We start from the raw sequence: 13,602 nt of genomic DNA, 5'->3' as shown, positions 1-13,602 counted from the left end.
AAACTGAAAAACAATTAATTAAATTTCCATTTGAATCTGAAAATTAAATCAACAAAATACATGAACAAACTAAAAAATTAATTCAACGATAAACATGAACAAAACAAGAATCGAACATTTATCGATTTTAGATCCGAGAATATCAAAACAAAAATACGGGCAAAATGAAACTCAAACCTACTAACCGGATCGAAGCGACGACGAAGAATATAGTTGTTTGGCGTCGTTTGAAGATGACGCAGCGACGATGATGAAACAAGAACGCAGCAGCAACGACGAAGCTGGAAGAAACAGAAGATTAAGTTATGGTCGTTCATGGCTGGTTTGATGGCGATGAAGAAAACGAAGATCGAAACAGTGGGGTTATGGGTGATGATGGTCGTGACGATGACGGAGCTGGAGGTCGACTGGGCAGTGTCGACGATGGGTCGTTCGACTGAAGGAGACGACGACGAAGTAGCAGAAGGAGCAGCAAACGCAGCAGTGGCGTAGCCGCATCATCGACGGGCAGTAGCAGATGCAGCAGCGGCGGAGCATCAGCAGCGACGGGCAGCAGCAGACGCAACAGCCATGGCGATTGTGTGTGGCTGTGTTGGTTGGCATAGATGGTGGTGGTTTGGTGTAGAAGTGAAGAAGAAGATGAAGACGAGGCAGCCATGGGAGTTTGACAAGCTCGTCAATGGCGGATAGGGGCGGAGGTTGTTGGACGAAGAAGAAGGAGCAGCCAGGGTGGTCGACAAGCAGCTCTGCGTATGTGAGTGTGTGTGTGTCGACAAGGAAAAACCATGGACGTGCTTGAGGGGAAAGCCATGGATGAGCTTGGAGAAAATGGAGAGGAAGAAAGAGGGGAGGGGGGGTAGCTTTAGGTGTTAGGGTTTTTGGAGTGAAAAATGAAAAAAATGGGAAGATAGGGGTGTTGGGTCTTTGGGGTTATGGACTGGGTCGACCCGGTTTAAAATGAACCGGGTCATGGGGAAGGTTGGGTATTTTTTGGGCCTGTGGCTTGAATTTGAAAAAGAGTCCAATTCCGATTTTCTTTATATTTTTTTCTCTATTTTCTTCTACTTTCTAATTAATAAAACTAAAATTCTGAATTAAGTTATAAACTAAATTAACTTATCAAAAAATACTAATTAATTCCAAATAACTATTATCGCATATTTAATAGAAATTAACGATAAAATCGCACAATTTAGACGTTAAATGCTAAAATGCAACGTTCATTATTATTATATTTTTTTTAATAATTTTTTTATTTTTGTAAAAACAAACTTAAATAAATACTAAACGAAAATGCGACCTATTTTATTATTTTTTATAGTTTTTTTAAACAAATAAACATGCACAGACAAAAATACAAATAATTATACAAAAATACTACAAAAATTCAAAAATTGCACACCAAGGAAAAATCATTTTATTTTGAATTTTTTGGGAGTAATTCTTTCATAGGGCAAAAATCACGTGCTTACAGAACCTACCTCGTAGCTAGAGGGAGAAACGGAGGTGATACACCTGGCTCTAGTGGTGGTAGAGGTGGCTGCAACGGCAAAATCTGCTGCCAGGCCCAAACCTAAGATAAAAGGTTGACATAAAATTTAAGAGTCATTTTGACTATATAGAATTCAGAGTAATGAACAGAGTATCCGAAAATGTTGTCACCTGTAGAAGCGGCAGAAAACCACATATGTCCACCTGGGTGCCCATGCTCGCCCGGCACATACTCCTGTAGAGGTATGCTAGAACAGCAGCACCCCAGTTGTACTGGGGTAACTCATCTAGCTGCTGCAGATGAAGCAGAAAGCGCATACTCACTAGATTTCCCAAAGTGTTCGGTAACAAGACACCCCCAAAAAGAAGGAACAATGCCAATATCGTGTACCGGTCAATAAGGATATCCTCTGTTTTGCCGGTAATAACGAGGTGCAATACCTCCATATGCTCTCTGATAGCTGTCACAGAAATGCGACTGCCCCCTCTAAGTGCAGCCTCACCCTATGGTTTGAAACCAGTATACTGCCCCAGCAAATCCAATTATTGGGGACGCGTCATAGCTCTCATATACTGGGGCAGTGCAACGGCCAGTCCGTCTACACGCAGCCCATACAAAACCTGGAACATCCTGAAGTGTGATGGTGGCCTCTCTAGTGGGCAGGTGAAAAGTGTGCGTTTCCGGTCGCCACTGCTCTATCAACGCCGTGATGAGAGACCAGTTGAGCTGCATCCGCCCAATCTCAAAAATTCTAAGGAAGCCCGTAGCACGCAGGCGATAGACTATGCGGGCATGGAAAACTCTCCCCTTCAAAAATTCCCACAAGTCGTCCGATCTCCTGGCATGGAGAGTCCGATCCAATAGATGTCCCTCCCATATATAGGAGGACCTATGCTCGCCCTGTAACACTAATACCTGATCCGCGGCTGGTCCAGGATGCACATGCGACAAGTCCATGTCGTCTAGTGTAATTTAAACAATATTAATTGTGTGTTTGCGTTATAATAAATTAAATAATTAATTTTATATTTGGACAGTAATTATCTTTGGGTTCCAGGCTCGATATTTGAGGCCCAGTAGCACCAAACTATCCTTAATTATTATGTGTGTCAATTTCAATAAGTTTAAAATTTTGTTTTTTAAAGTTATACAATATTTAATTGGACAAAGTATATATCTATGAGTTCCAGGCTCGATATTTGAGGCCTAGTAGCACCAAGCTATCCTTAATTATTATGTGTGTCAATTTCAATTAGAATTTTGTTAGTTTTATAAATAAAATAATTAATTTTATAATTGGACAGAGTAATTATCTATGGGTTCCAGGCTCGATATTTGAGGCCCAGTAGCACCAACCTATCCTTAATTATTATGTGTGTCAATTTCAATATTTTTAGAATTTTGTGTGTTATAATAAATTAAATAATTAATTTTATAATTGGACAGAGTAATTATCTATGAGTTCCAGGCTCGATATTTGAGACCCAGTAGCACCAAGCTATCCTTAATTATTATATGTGTCAATTTTAATAAGTTTAAAATTTTGTTAGTTTAATAAATTAAATAATTAATTATTTAATTGGACAGTGTAATTATCTATGAGTTCCAGGCTCGATTTTTGAGTTAATTTGACAATATATATTAATTTGTTAGTTTTGTAAGTTTATTTTATAAATTAAATAATTAATTTTGTAAAGTGTAATTGGATAGCGTTTGTAGTTAGTACATACTTAAACTACAAAGATTCTACGCTAAAAGGCTCTATATTTTACTACGTTAAAAGGCTCTATATTTTACTACGCTATAAGGCTTTATATTTTTACTACGCTAAAAAGCTCTATATTTTACTACGCTAAAAGGCTACTATTCTTTAAGCAAATAAATAATCTAAACTAAATAAAAACAACAAACATATGAACATAACATTCACAAAATTACATATAAAATAATAAAAGATATTTGTGAACAATTTCATTAACAATAAAAATTATTTATCAAGTTTTAACTATTTTTTGTCCCAAGGCTAATAATTCAATCCGACTAAAAATAACATACAAATTTAATTGGAAATATAACACAAATCAACGTGGAAACACATTCAACAAAATAAATATGCATATGCTCTACGAGCTTTGACATAAACTAAATCGAAATACCTCAATTAAGTTTTGAAATATCATAAATTCGAAATTTTGACTCCAAAAGAAGAAATTCAAAGCTTGGGTTGTATGCGGGACCTGCGCTCTTCACTTTTTATGTGACGGGCGGGGGAAAAGATTTTTTTTAATCGCGAGGTGGGGTGGGGGGACCAGCAGTGGTGGGGTGCATTGTTTTTAAAAATGGAAGAAGACAGATCGTGGGGAAGAAGAAGGAGGAGTTATATTTTATTATAGGGAAAGACAGTATAATACTGTATTTTCCTTAAATACAGTACTATACTACGTTTTTATTAAAAAATTAATTTTTTAATAAAACGTAGTATTATACTGCGTTTAACTTTAACGACTAACTTTCCGTTAAAGTAAAACATAGTATTATATAGAAATGTAACCTTTTTTAACTAAATAAACATATTTTAAGTACAAAAAAGGTCATTTACTCAATTGAAAATAGACGTAAAATTTCAATGTACCATAGGGTCCACCCCGTCAATGTCCAAGTCGACGAGCTTCCTTCACGCAGTGGGTTTTCAACAGTCCATCTAGATTGCTACCACTCTATAAATGGCTCAAAAGTCGAGACACAACCTCGCTCTCAATGTACTGCTAATACTTTTCTATTTCTCTCTGCTAGACTAGAAGAAGAAGAATCATATTTTATTTGAGGTGTAAGTGATCAAACGATCAACAATATAATGGCGACGGCGAAAGAGCACATAGAAGAAATAAGGAGAAGCAAGTTCTCCATTGGAGGTGAAACTAATCCACTCACTGAGGACCTTCATCAAGCTGTCAAAAATCTCTCTGCTGAACTTTATGCTAAGGACGTTCACTTTTTCATGGAACTTGTCCAGGTTATTTTTTTCTCCCTTCTCTCTGCATTAATACAGGTTATTGATAGCAATGTTTAATTATTGATTAAAACATTTGCTTCTCATCTATCATAAAATATTTTTATTGTTGGAACCAAATTTCAAACATCGAGGTATCTAAAGAGCAAAAGGGTTGTCAGAAAGCAGAAAATGGTGTATTCGGTACAACGAAAAATCTATGATTTTTTTTTTTATTTAATTTTAAGAAATCATTTTGTTAATTAGTTTTTGTTTGGCTACAAGTAATGCTATAACGTATGGAGATATTTGGATTGTTTTGAGAAAGGTTAACAATGTTTGAGTGAAGCAAGCAATACATTATCTTTTTTATTTTATTTTTATGTATATGGCCAGAAAAAAGTAAACAATATGGGTTATTTGTATAAAAATTCCTTTTTTGCCCATTTTAATAAAACATGTTTCTTCAAGAAATATTTATTTGTAGAATTCAACGTAAACACTTATATTTTTATAGGTGTACCAAAAATTCCGGCAAATATAAGTAAAATATTAGATTGCGTATATAGGTAAAATATTAGATTTTATCTCTCGGAATTCTTTTTTTACTTCTCCCAAGTTTGAACCCTTAGTAAATTCCTTGCTTCGCCACTATCTATTCGTGTTAAGGGGATTTATCATAGACAAATATAATATTTAATCCATATATAGAGGCATATAATATATATTAAATACTCTCTCGAAATTCTTTTTTCACTTCTTTCAAGTTTGAACCCATTAGTAAATTACTGACTTTGCCACTACGTACTTGTACATGTTAAGGGGATTTATCATAGACAAAAATAAAATTTAATCTTATGTACATAATATAATATTTAATCCGTATAATTAATAAATAATTGTAATTCGTAACTGCAGAACGCGGAGGATAACGAGTACCACGAAGGCGTGGACCCGTCGCTGGAATTTGTGATTACTTCCAAAGATATAACGGACACCGGAGCTCAGGCGACGCTTTTGATCTTCAACAACGAGAAAGGATTCTCCCGCAAAAATATCGAGTCCATTTGCAGCGTCGGACGTTCTACTAAGAAGGGCAATCGCAAACGTGGCTACATCGGCGAGAAAGGTAATAAAAAAACTTTGTACAATTTTAGTCTACTACTTGTTCCTATCCATGGCATGTGTATATCAATTGATTGTTCCTAAATATTGATCGTGTGTTCATTTTTGCGTATATTTGGCTCGGTCTGTTTCTGCTTTAATTAGTGAATATTTTCAAGTGCTGCTGCTCTTTGTCATACCTGCTGGTTGCCTTCATGTTTCGTTAATCTTTATATGTTAATTGATAAAAATATCCTCCTTTATGTTTAGAGAACTTAATAGTTGAAGAGAATTCCTAATTTGTTTTAGAAGACTATTTTGTTGTATGGGAATGAGATCGGCCTGAATAGAGCAGAAGGAATACAAAGCTGAACCCAACTTGTATGGGGTTGAGACTTTATGAATTAACTGATTTCTTTCCCCCTACATTTTGAGCTTGACTGACCAAAAAATTAATTTTGAGGGATAATTGCTTTCATGTTGTGACTTCGATAATTGAAATCCAAATAATCAACTGAACCATGTCTGTTTGAAAAGAGAATTGGGTTGTTCTTAAAAAATAAAATAACTGGGTTGTAAGCTGATAAAAGCTAAAGCCTTGCTTTCATTGCAATGAAGTGCTATATTTTTTTTCTCTTCCTCTACCTTATCACATTTCCCCCTCTTTCCTCTACGCTAAAAAAGAGTTGCTAGAAGGAACAATGATATCTTATTATTATTTTGACAAGTGGATCGATGGTATCTTTTCTAGATAATATTACGTTTGTTTCCTTTTAACCTCATCTTCCCTCTTTTTGGTGCCTAAAAGATATGTCTACAAACACATTGTATTTCAGTTTACATCCCAGCATTGAGATGCAGGTGATAGTTCTGCTTTGTGTTAGTCTCCCATCTTTAAAATCTGACACTCCAATGTTTGGAGATGTGCACTCAAAAGAGACCGCGAACATGATTTTTGAATGAAATTCACTTTAGTGGAGTAGAACTGCATACAATTTTCTCCCTTCAGATACTAGCTTAAAATGTATTCGTTTCAACTTAAATAAGTCATGTAATGCATTCGCGTTTGACTGATCTTCTTATGTTTTTCTTAATTGAATATGCGTATACCTCATCTGTAGTTGTAATTTGTTTCTGAAAGTTCTTGGTGTGTTTCTTCTCTCAGGCATTGGCTTCAAGAGTGTGTTTCTCATCACTGCGCAGCCCTACATCTTCAGCAATGGGTACCAGATACGATTCAGCGAGGAACCTTGCCAGCACTGCAATGTAGGCTATATTGTACCTGAATGGGTGGAGGCAAACCCAACTCTTTCAGTTATAAAACAAATCTATGGGTCTTCTGCTACCCTTCCAGCCACAACTATAGTGCTACCACTGAAACCTGACAAGGTGAAACCTGTTAAGCAGCAGCTTTCAAGCATCCATCCTGAAGTTCTTCTCTTTCTTTCAAAGATAAAGAAACTTTCTGTCAGGGAAGACAATGAGGATCCCAGGCTTAATACCGTTAGTGCTATTTCAATTTCAAGTGAGACCGATTTTGTTAAGAAGAAGAACATTGATGCTGAATCCTACATGCTCCATCTCTCAGCTGACGAAAAATCTGGTTTGGGGGAATGCAGTTACTACATGTGGAAACAGAAGTTTCCTGTTAGGCGGGAGCACAGGGTGGATAGAAGAATGGATGTCGATGAGTGGGTCATCACATTAGCTTTTCCCAATGGAGAGCGCCTCAACAGGGGAACCAGTTCCCCCGGGATTTATGCTTTTCTTCCCACGGAGATGGTCACGAACTTCCCTTTCATAATTCAGGCCGATTTTCTTTTAGCATCATCAAGGGAGACAATCCTTCTTGATGACATATGGAACCGGGGCATTCTTGACTGCGTCTCTTCTGCTTTTGTCAGTGCTTTCACATCGCTTGTGAGAGCTAATGAAGGTGCTCCAGTTTCTACTCTCACTCATATGTTTGGCTTTTTACCAGTCAATGCATCTCCTTATCCAATTCTTAACGACGTGAGAGATTCCATTAAAAGAAAACTGCTGGATGAAAGTATCATTCCATGCGAATCATACATGGAACAACAGTTCTTCCAGAAATCCAATGGTGTTGGTAGGTTGAACCCTGCTTTCTGGAATCTGCTGAACAAGGCGAGGAAGCAGGGGGTCATATTGCATAACATCTCGTCCCATGGAACATTCATTGTCAACTCTGCTTTTGATAAGGAGATGTACAACCACATTTTAAACTTTTTGGAGGTGAAACAAGTTGACAATGAATGGTATGCAAAATGCATTCAGAGTTCCAATCTTGTTTTGGGTGTCTCAGAGGATGTTTACTTAGAACTTCTATCATTTGTGGCTGAGAAATGGTTGTCTTCTTTCAAGACAACTGAGATGAGGAACATACAACTTTTGAAATATGTTGATTTTGATGATGATGTCACCTTGTGTAGCATATATGAGGCATTGAGTGGTGATTATTCATTGCTTTTGTCTCGGGAATCTGGTCACATCTCTTGGCTGATCAACTGGAACTCAGAATTTCGTTTTGCTAATCATCTTTTCTTTGCCAAATCAACACAAGAAGCAGTCCGGAGTCATTCTAAAAGGCAGACTGTTTTGGATTGGCTTAGAGATGAGGTCAATGTGAGCTCAGCAAATGTGTACGACTATGCTCTTCTGGTTCTTAACTCACTCAGTGATGATCAAAAACTTGCCGTGGCTTTCAGCCACTTCTTACATCAGTCCCTTGCGAGAAATTATTTATCTAAAGAACAAGTTGCTACCTTATGTAGTAAAATGCCGCTTGTTGATAACTATGGACATGTTGCCAGGCAAAGGAAAGGGGTAGTGGTGCCTGCTAATGGAAGTAAATGGGTGCAGTTGATTGGTTCAAACCCGTGGATATATGAAGGCTATGTTGAGCTTGGAGAAGATTATTTGCATTCCGGCAGCTATGCTGGAGTTTGTACCAGCAAGAAAGAGCTTCTGGGATTTCTCAAAATTTATGTTGCAGCTATGGACATTCCTGACTTACCTCCTCCTGATGCAGCAATTTCCAGCTTGTCTTCTCCACTAACCAAGGAAAATGCATTGCTGATGCTAGCATGGATTCGTAAATTGAAAATGAATGGGTTTTCCTTGCCTAGAAGATTCTTAACCTGCATAAGGGAGGGAAGCTGGTTGAGGGTATCTCTGAGTGGTTGCCTTGGCTACAGGCCTCCATCAAAATCATTCTTCCATACTTCATCATGGGGACATCTTTTGCAGAATGGATCAGTTCTTGTAGATATTCCATTAGTTGATCAGGGATTTTATGGAAGTGAATTAAAACAGTACAAGGATGAGTTAAGTACAGCTGGTGTCATGTTTGAATTTAAAGAGGCATGTACATATATTGGAGAACATTTTATGTCTCTGGCAACTTATTCTACTTTAACCAAAGGCCAAGTGATATCAATACTCAATTTCATCAAGTATTTGAGGGAGAAATATCTCTCCCCAGACACCTTCATCAATAGCATTAATGATAGAAGGTGGTTGCGGACTACTCAAGGTGAGAAGACCCCTTTGGAATCTGTCTTCTTTGACAGCGAGTGGAATGCTGCCTCACAGATCAGTGACATCCCATTCATTGACCAAAAACATTATGGTGATGAGATTCTTTCTTTTAGAACAGAATTGGAGCTGCTTGGAGTGGTTTTTGGTTTCAGGCAAAATTACCAGCTTGTTGTTGACAACCTGAGGTCTCCAGCACGCCTGGGGTGCCTGAGTTCTGATGCTTTGCTCTTGATACTTAAGTGCATTAACCATCTGAGGTCATCTGACAAAATATGCAGGGCACTTAGGGATAGCAAATGTATGAAGACCATAAACATGGGGTGTAAATCTCCAGCTGAATGTTTTTTGCTTGATCCTGTGTGGGGCTGCCTGCTGCAGGTTTTTGGCAGTTTTCCTCTTATTGATACAAAGTTCTATGGAAGCGATATCTTGTCATATAAAAGCGAGTTGCAGAAACTAGGGGTGGTTGTTAATTTTGAGGGGGCAACTCAAGCTTTTGCTTCTGTTTTTAAGCAGCAGACAGCGAAGGGTGCCTTAAACAAGGATAGTGCCCTTTCTCTTCTTGCATGCTACAGAAAGTTGAAGACAGCCAGAATTAAGTTTCCTTCAGATCTTAAGAGCTGCTTTCAAAAGGTCAAGTGGTTGCGAACTCGAATTGGTGTTGATAAAGTACCTGAAGATTGTATACTCTTTGGTTCAGACTGGGAATCTATCTCTTCAATCTCTCTGTTGCCTTTCGTTGATGATAGTGAGGCTCGGTATGGAAGGGACATTCATGAGTACAAGGATGAACTTAAGAGTATGGGAGTTACCGTGACATTTGAAAGTGGGGTAAAGTTTGTGCCTGCAAGCCTTCGATTACCTGAAGACCCTAGCGTCATTACTGTTCCAGTCGCATTCTCGTTGTTAGACTGCTTGAGGAAGTTGGAGACGGAGCATAATGATCAGATTGCTACGTTGCGGTCAAAACTTGCTAGAAAATGGATGAAGACTAATGCTGGTTACAGGTCTCCAGATAAGTGTTTGTTGTTTGGTCCCCAGTGGAATCCTCTCTTACAGCCAGAAGATGGTCCTTTCATCGATGAAAATTTTTATGGCTCCAAAATAGGGTCGTATAAGAAAGAGCTCAAGTCTCTTGGTGTTGTGGTTGAAATTGGAGATGGATGCTCATTGCTTGCCGATTACCTTGATTGCCACTCCAGCAGCGTCACTATCACTCGGATTTACAAGTACTTGAGTAAGTTCAACTGGGAACCAACTAAAGAAGATCCTAGAAAAATATGGATTTCAAATGGTGATAACGATGGAGAGTGGGTGAATCCTGATGATTGTGTTCTGCACGACAAAAGTGGTTTCTTTGGCCTGCAGCTGCATGTTTTAGAAAAGCACTATGATAAAGAACTGATCAGTTTCTTCTCCAAATTAGGTGTCAAAAGCAATCCTTCTCTTGATGATTTTCTCAAGCTTTGGAAGTCATGGGAAGACGCGGACCGCAGTTTGTCACAATCAGAGTGTCAAACCTTCTGGGAGTTCATTGTGAAGCACTGGAGCCCAAGAACCGAGAAATTTCTATCTGAGAACTTGTCAAAACTTCCTGTGGGTTCAGGCTCGAACAAAATTTTGGTGCTTGATAAACGTGATGTTTTTATTGCTGATGATCTCTATCTGAAGGATTTATTTGAACAGTCTTCTTCTCATCCCTTGTTCGTTTGGTATCCACAACCAAGCTTGCCATCTTTGCCTCGGCAGAAGCTGCTTGAAATTTATGGCAAAATTGGTGTTCGTAATTTGTCTGAATCTGTTCTGAAAAATGGCTTGTCTTCTGTTAATTGTGTTGGACTTGAGCAGGTGCAGCCGAAGGAAATCTTCATCGGAAAGGGTTTGATTAAGTTAATCCTTGGCTTCCTTGCTGATCCTTCACTTCAAATGGAAGCGCGTACGAGACATGAAGCTCTCAAAAGCCTCGTGGATGTTGGTATTTGTGCGACACTGGAACCAATAACCATGGATTACTGTCTGTCACTTTCTTCTGGTGATGTCCTGAACGTGAAAGTGAGCCGAATGATGTGCTGGGATAGAGAAAATGCAAAGATTTTTATACAGAAGCTGGACAAATCAGGTGGTTACAGATGTAAGCTCGAGTTTGCTACATATTTCTCAGAAGTAGTTGCCGAGGGAATTCTAAGGGAGAGAGATGATTTTGTGCATCAACTGGCTGAATTGATCAAGTTGGGATTCATCCTGGAATTCGATGAGGCAGCTGTTGGGTTCTTGATGAAAACAAAGAATCTGCAGATATTTTTGGAGGATGAAGAACTCCTTTCTGCTGCCTTCACTTCCTAATAGGTATTTATGCACACTAAATCCACCATCCCCATTTACACTGAAACTTGTCGAAGAAATTCTGAAAGTTGACTTAAATGATGTTAAAACTTGATCATCTACTTAACTCTCACTTCCTGATGCATTCTCTCTTTTAAACTGCATAAGGCCAGGCCATCAAACTACTTTATGGTATAGTTAGTTGAGATGGTTACTAATCTATTCATTGTTGGACATACAACAAAGGATTAACTAACGTGAAATGTTCTATTTGTGCAGGCAGGAAGACATGGTTGTGAATGGTTAGGGAGAACTTTACGGTTGGGTGAGGCCCTCTAGAGATACCAAATGGGATTTCTGGTGTTCTCTGGTCTTGTGAGAAGTCTCTTGCATGAAGATTTAGCTTTTGTTATAAATCCCCGCTAGTTCTTAATGCCCTCTGATTTGTAGTTTGCTGCTCTAAGGTTTTCTATGCAATTTACTAAATTTGCACTTGGAGATACAGTTGCTGAAAAGCATTATTATTCCTCTTTTCCAAGTTTTTAAGATTGGTCCTCTCCATCTTCACCCAGTTCCATACAAACTCTTTAGTTTGCATGCTTATCTACCATAATGTGGTGTGTGTGCATGCTCATGCGCGTATAGAGAAGGCATTTATCAATTGGCCTTTAGCAACAAATTGTAACTTGGAATCCCTTGCTTGGAATCAATTGGTCTTTGCGTTTTATTTTATCTATTTGCTAGCTTCATGCTCCACACTATTGACGATCTGATTGAACTGTTTACTATTTTATCTTGGCATTTAAATGTCTAGTGTTACTTCTTTTGTATTTTAAAGCTTCTCGAAGAAATCATCATGTGTGTGCTTGGAAGCAAAAGTAAAAAGTGAATGGATTGGTTAAAGTGGTCGAAAGGATTCATAAGACAGGCTCCTGTACTGTATGAGATGTGAAACATATTTACTTTACTGCTAATCAATCTTTTTGATTTGTTATATGCCAAATGCTGTTGCTTCTGTTTATGTTTTGCTATTCCAGTTTTTGTGCAACTTAAGAAATATTTTTTCATTAGATTCGTGCCTCAGTGTGTGTCCACTAACTTCCTTAGAAGAAAAAGCTGATTCAAAATAAATTGAGTAATTGTAACAGCTTTTAACTAACAGTTTAAAATCTCTGTCATAAGAAATGAAAAGTTTCATTCAACTCTACATATTGAGAAAGAGTAAAGATTACCTGTTTTAACACAACAATTAGTAATGTTTTCCTCACTAATTTTAGGATGTGGAAAATTGCCAATGTGCACACATTTTCAATTGGACTTCTTAGTTATGGTTAGCTTATATACTGAGGAAGATAATATTCCAAACCATCTATAATTGACAGAAAGAATCACATGCTTACCTTGTTAATGGTTGTATGGTAGCAGCCATAGGGACAGTTGGTGTGATAGCTGCTATTGGGGTTGTGTCCTTAAATAAATTCTTCTTAACTGCATGGCACATTAAATGGTAAAAAGGAAAAAACATTAAAGTTATTTACACTGACCTTAGAGTTAATTTTTGACATCATCAATGTAATTTAACTTGCTTTAACAGGTCAATTCTCATTTATTCTAGGGTATAAATCAATATTATTAAATAGATTTATCTAAACAATCTTTTAAGTGAACAGACTGCGTAAATACTATTTACATCATGAGTCACAAAACATAAATTCTAAGGTTGAGCTAGGAGAGTCTGTTAAGCCTTTTCTCCTCTTCCTAGTTTGGGAAATTCTATTTTACATGTGGCAAATGATACATATATGTAAGTATGGGCAACAATCGCTCTTAGCCCGCGGCATAAGTTATTTATATTTGGTAGCTACAAAAGTATATAAAATATATATATATTTTTAACTATTATTTTGAGAGCGACTATACAATGTTAGTCATATAAAATGACATTTGTATGGAATTGTAGTTTTATGGTTGCCATCTCTTGATAATTACTGAAAGAAAACATAGCAATATTAACTTCGTTCTTCTTGTCTTCAACATTTTTATTTGTGAAGTAAACTCTAAAACTTGGTAAACCAAGACAATTATCCTCTCTTGATATATATACTCTGCTTTATTTTGATATATATACTCTACT

General features: G+C 37.5%; 1 protein-coding gene across 1 annotated transcript; it reads left to right on the top strand.

The window, feature by feature from the left end:
* Nucleotides 1-4,093: 4,093 nt before the first annotated feature.
* Nucleotides 4,094-12,204, top strand: LOC107799761 (uncharacterized). The gene is made up of 4 exons (XM_075255684.1): nt 4,094-4,505; nt 5,400-5,610; nt 6,751-11,492; nt 11,748-12,204. Exons 1-3 carry the CDS (start codon nt 4,347-4,349, stop codon nt 11,487-11,489), a joined length of 5,109 nt encoding a protein of 1,702 aa, XP_075111785.1. The 5' UTR covers nt 4,094-4,346; the 3' UTR covers nt 11,490-11,492; nt 11,748-12,204.
* Nucleotides 12,205-13,602: the final 1,398 nt, after the last annotated feature.

This window comes from Nicotiana tabacum, chromosome 6 (assembly GCF_000715075.1).
Source record: "Nicotiana tabacum cultivar K326 chromosome 6, ASM71507v2, whole genome shotgun sequence".
NCBI lineage: Eukaryota > Viridiplantae > Streptophyta > Magnoliopsida > Solanales > Solanaceae > Nicotiana > Nicotiana tabacum.
This window is presented reverse-complemented; position numbering and strand designations above follow the sequence as displayed.

Coding starts and splice junctions, on each gene's coding strand:
- LOC107799761 (XM_075255684.1), top strand. CDS start 4,347: ATGGCGACGGCGAAAGAGCACATAGAAGAAATAAGGAGAAGCAAGTTC. Junction 4,506..5,399: donor TTTTCATGGAACTTGTCCAG/GTTATTTTTTTC, acceptor TCGTAACTGCAG/AACGCGGAGGATAACGAGTA. Junction 5,611..6,750: donor TGGCTACATCGGCGAGAAAG/GTAATAAAAAAA, acceptor TTCTTCTCTCAG/GCATTGGCTTCAAGAGTGTG.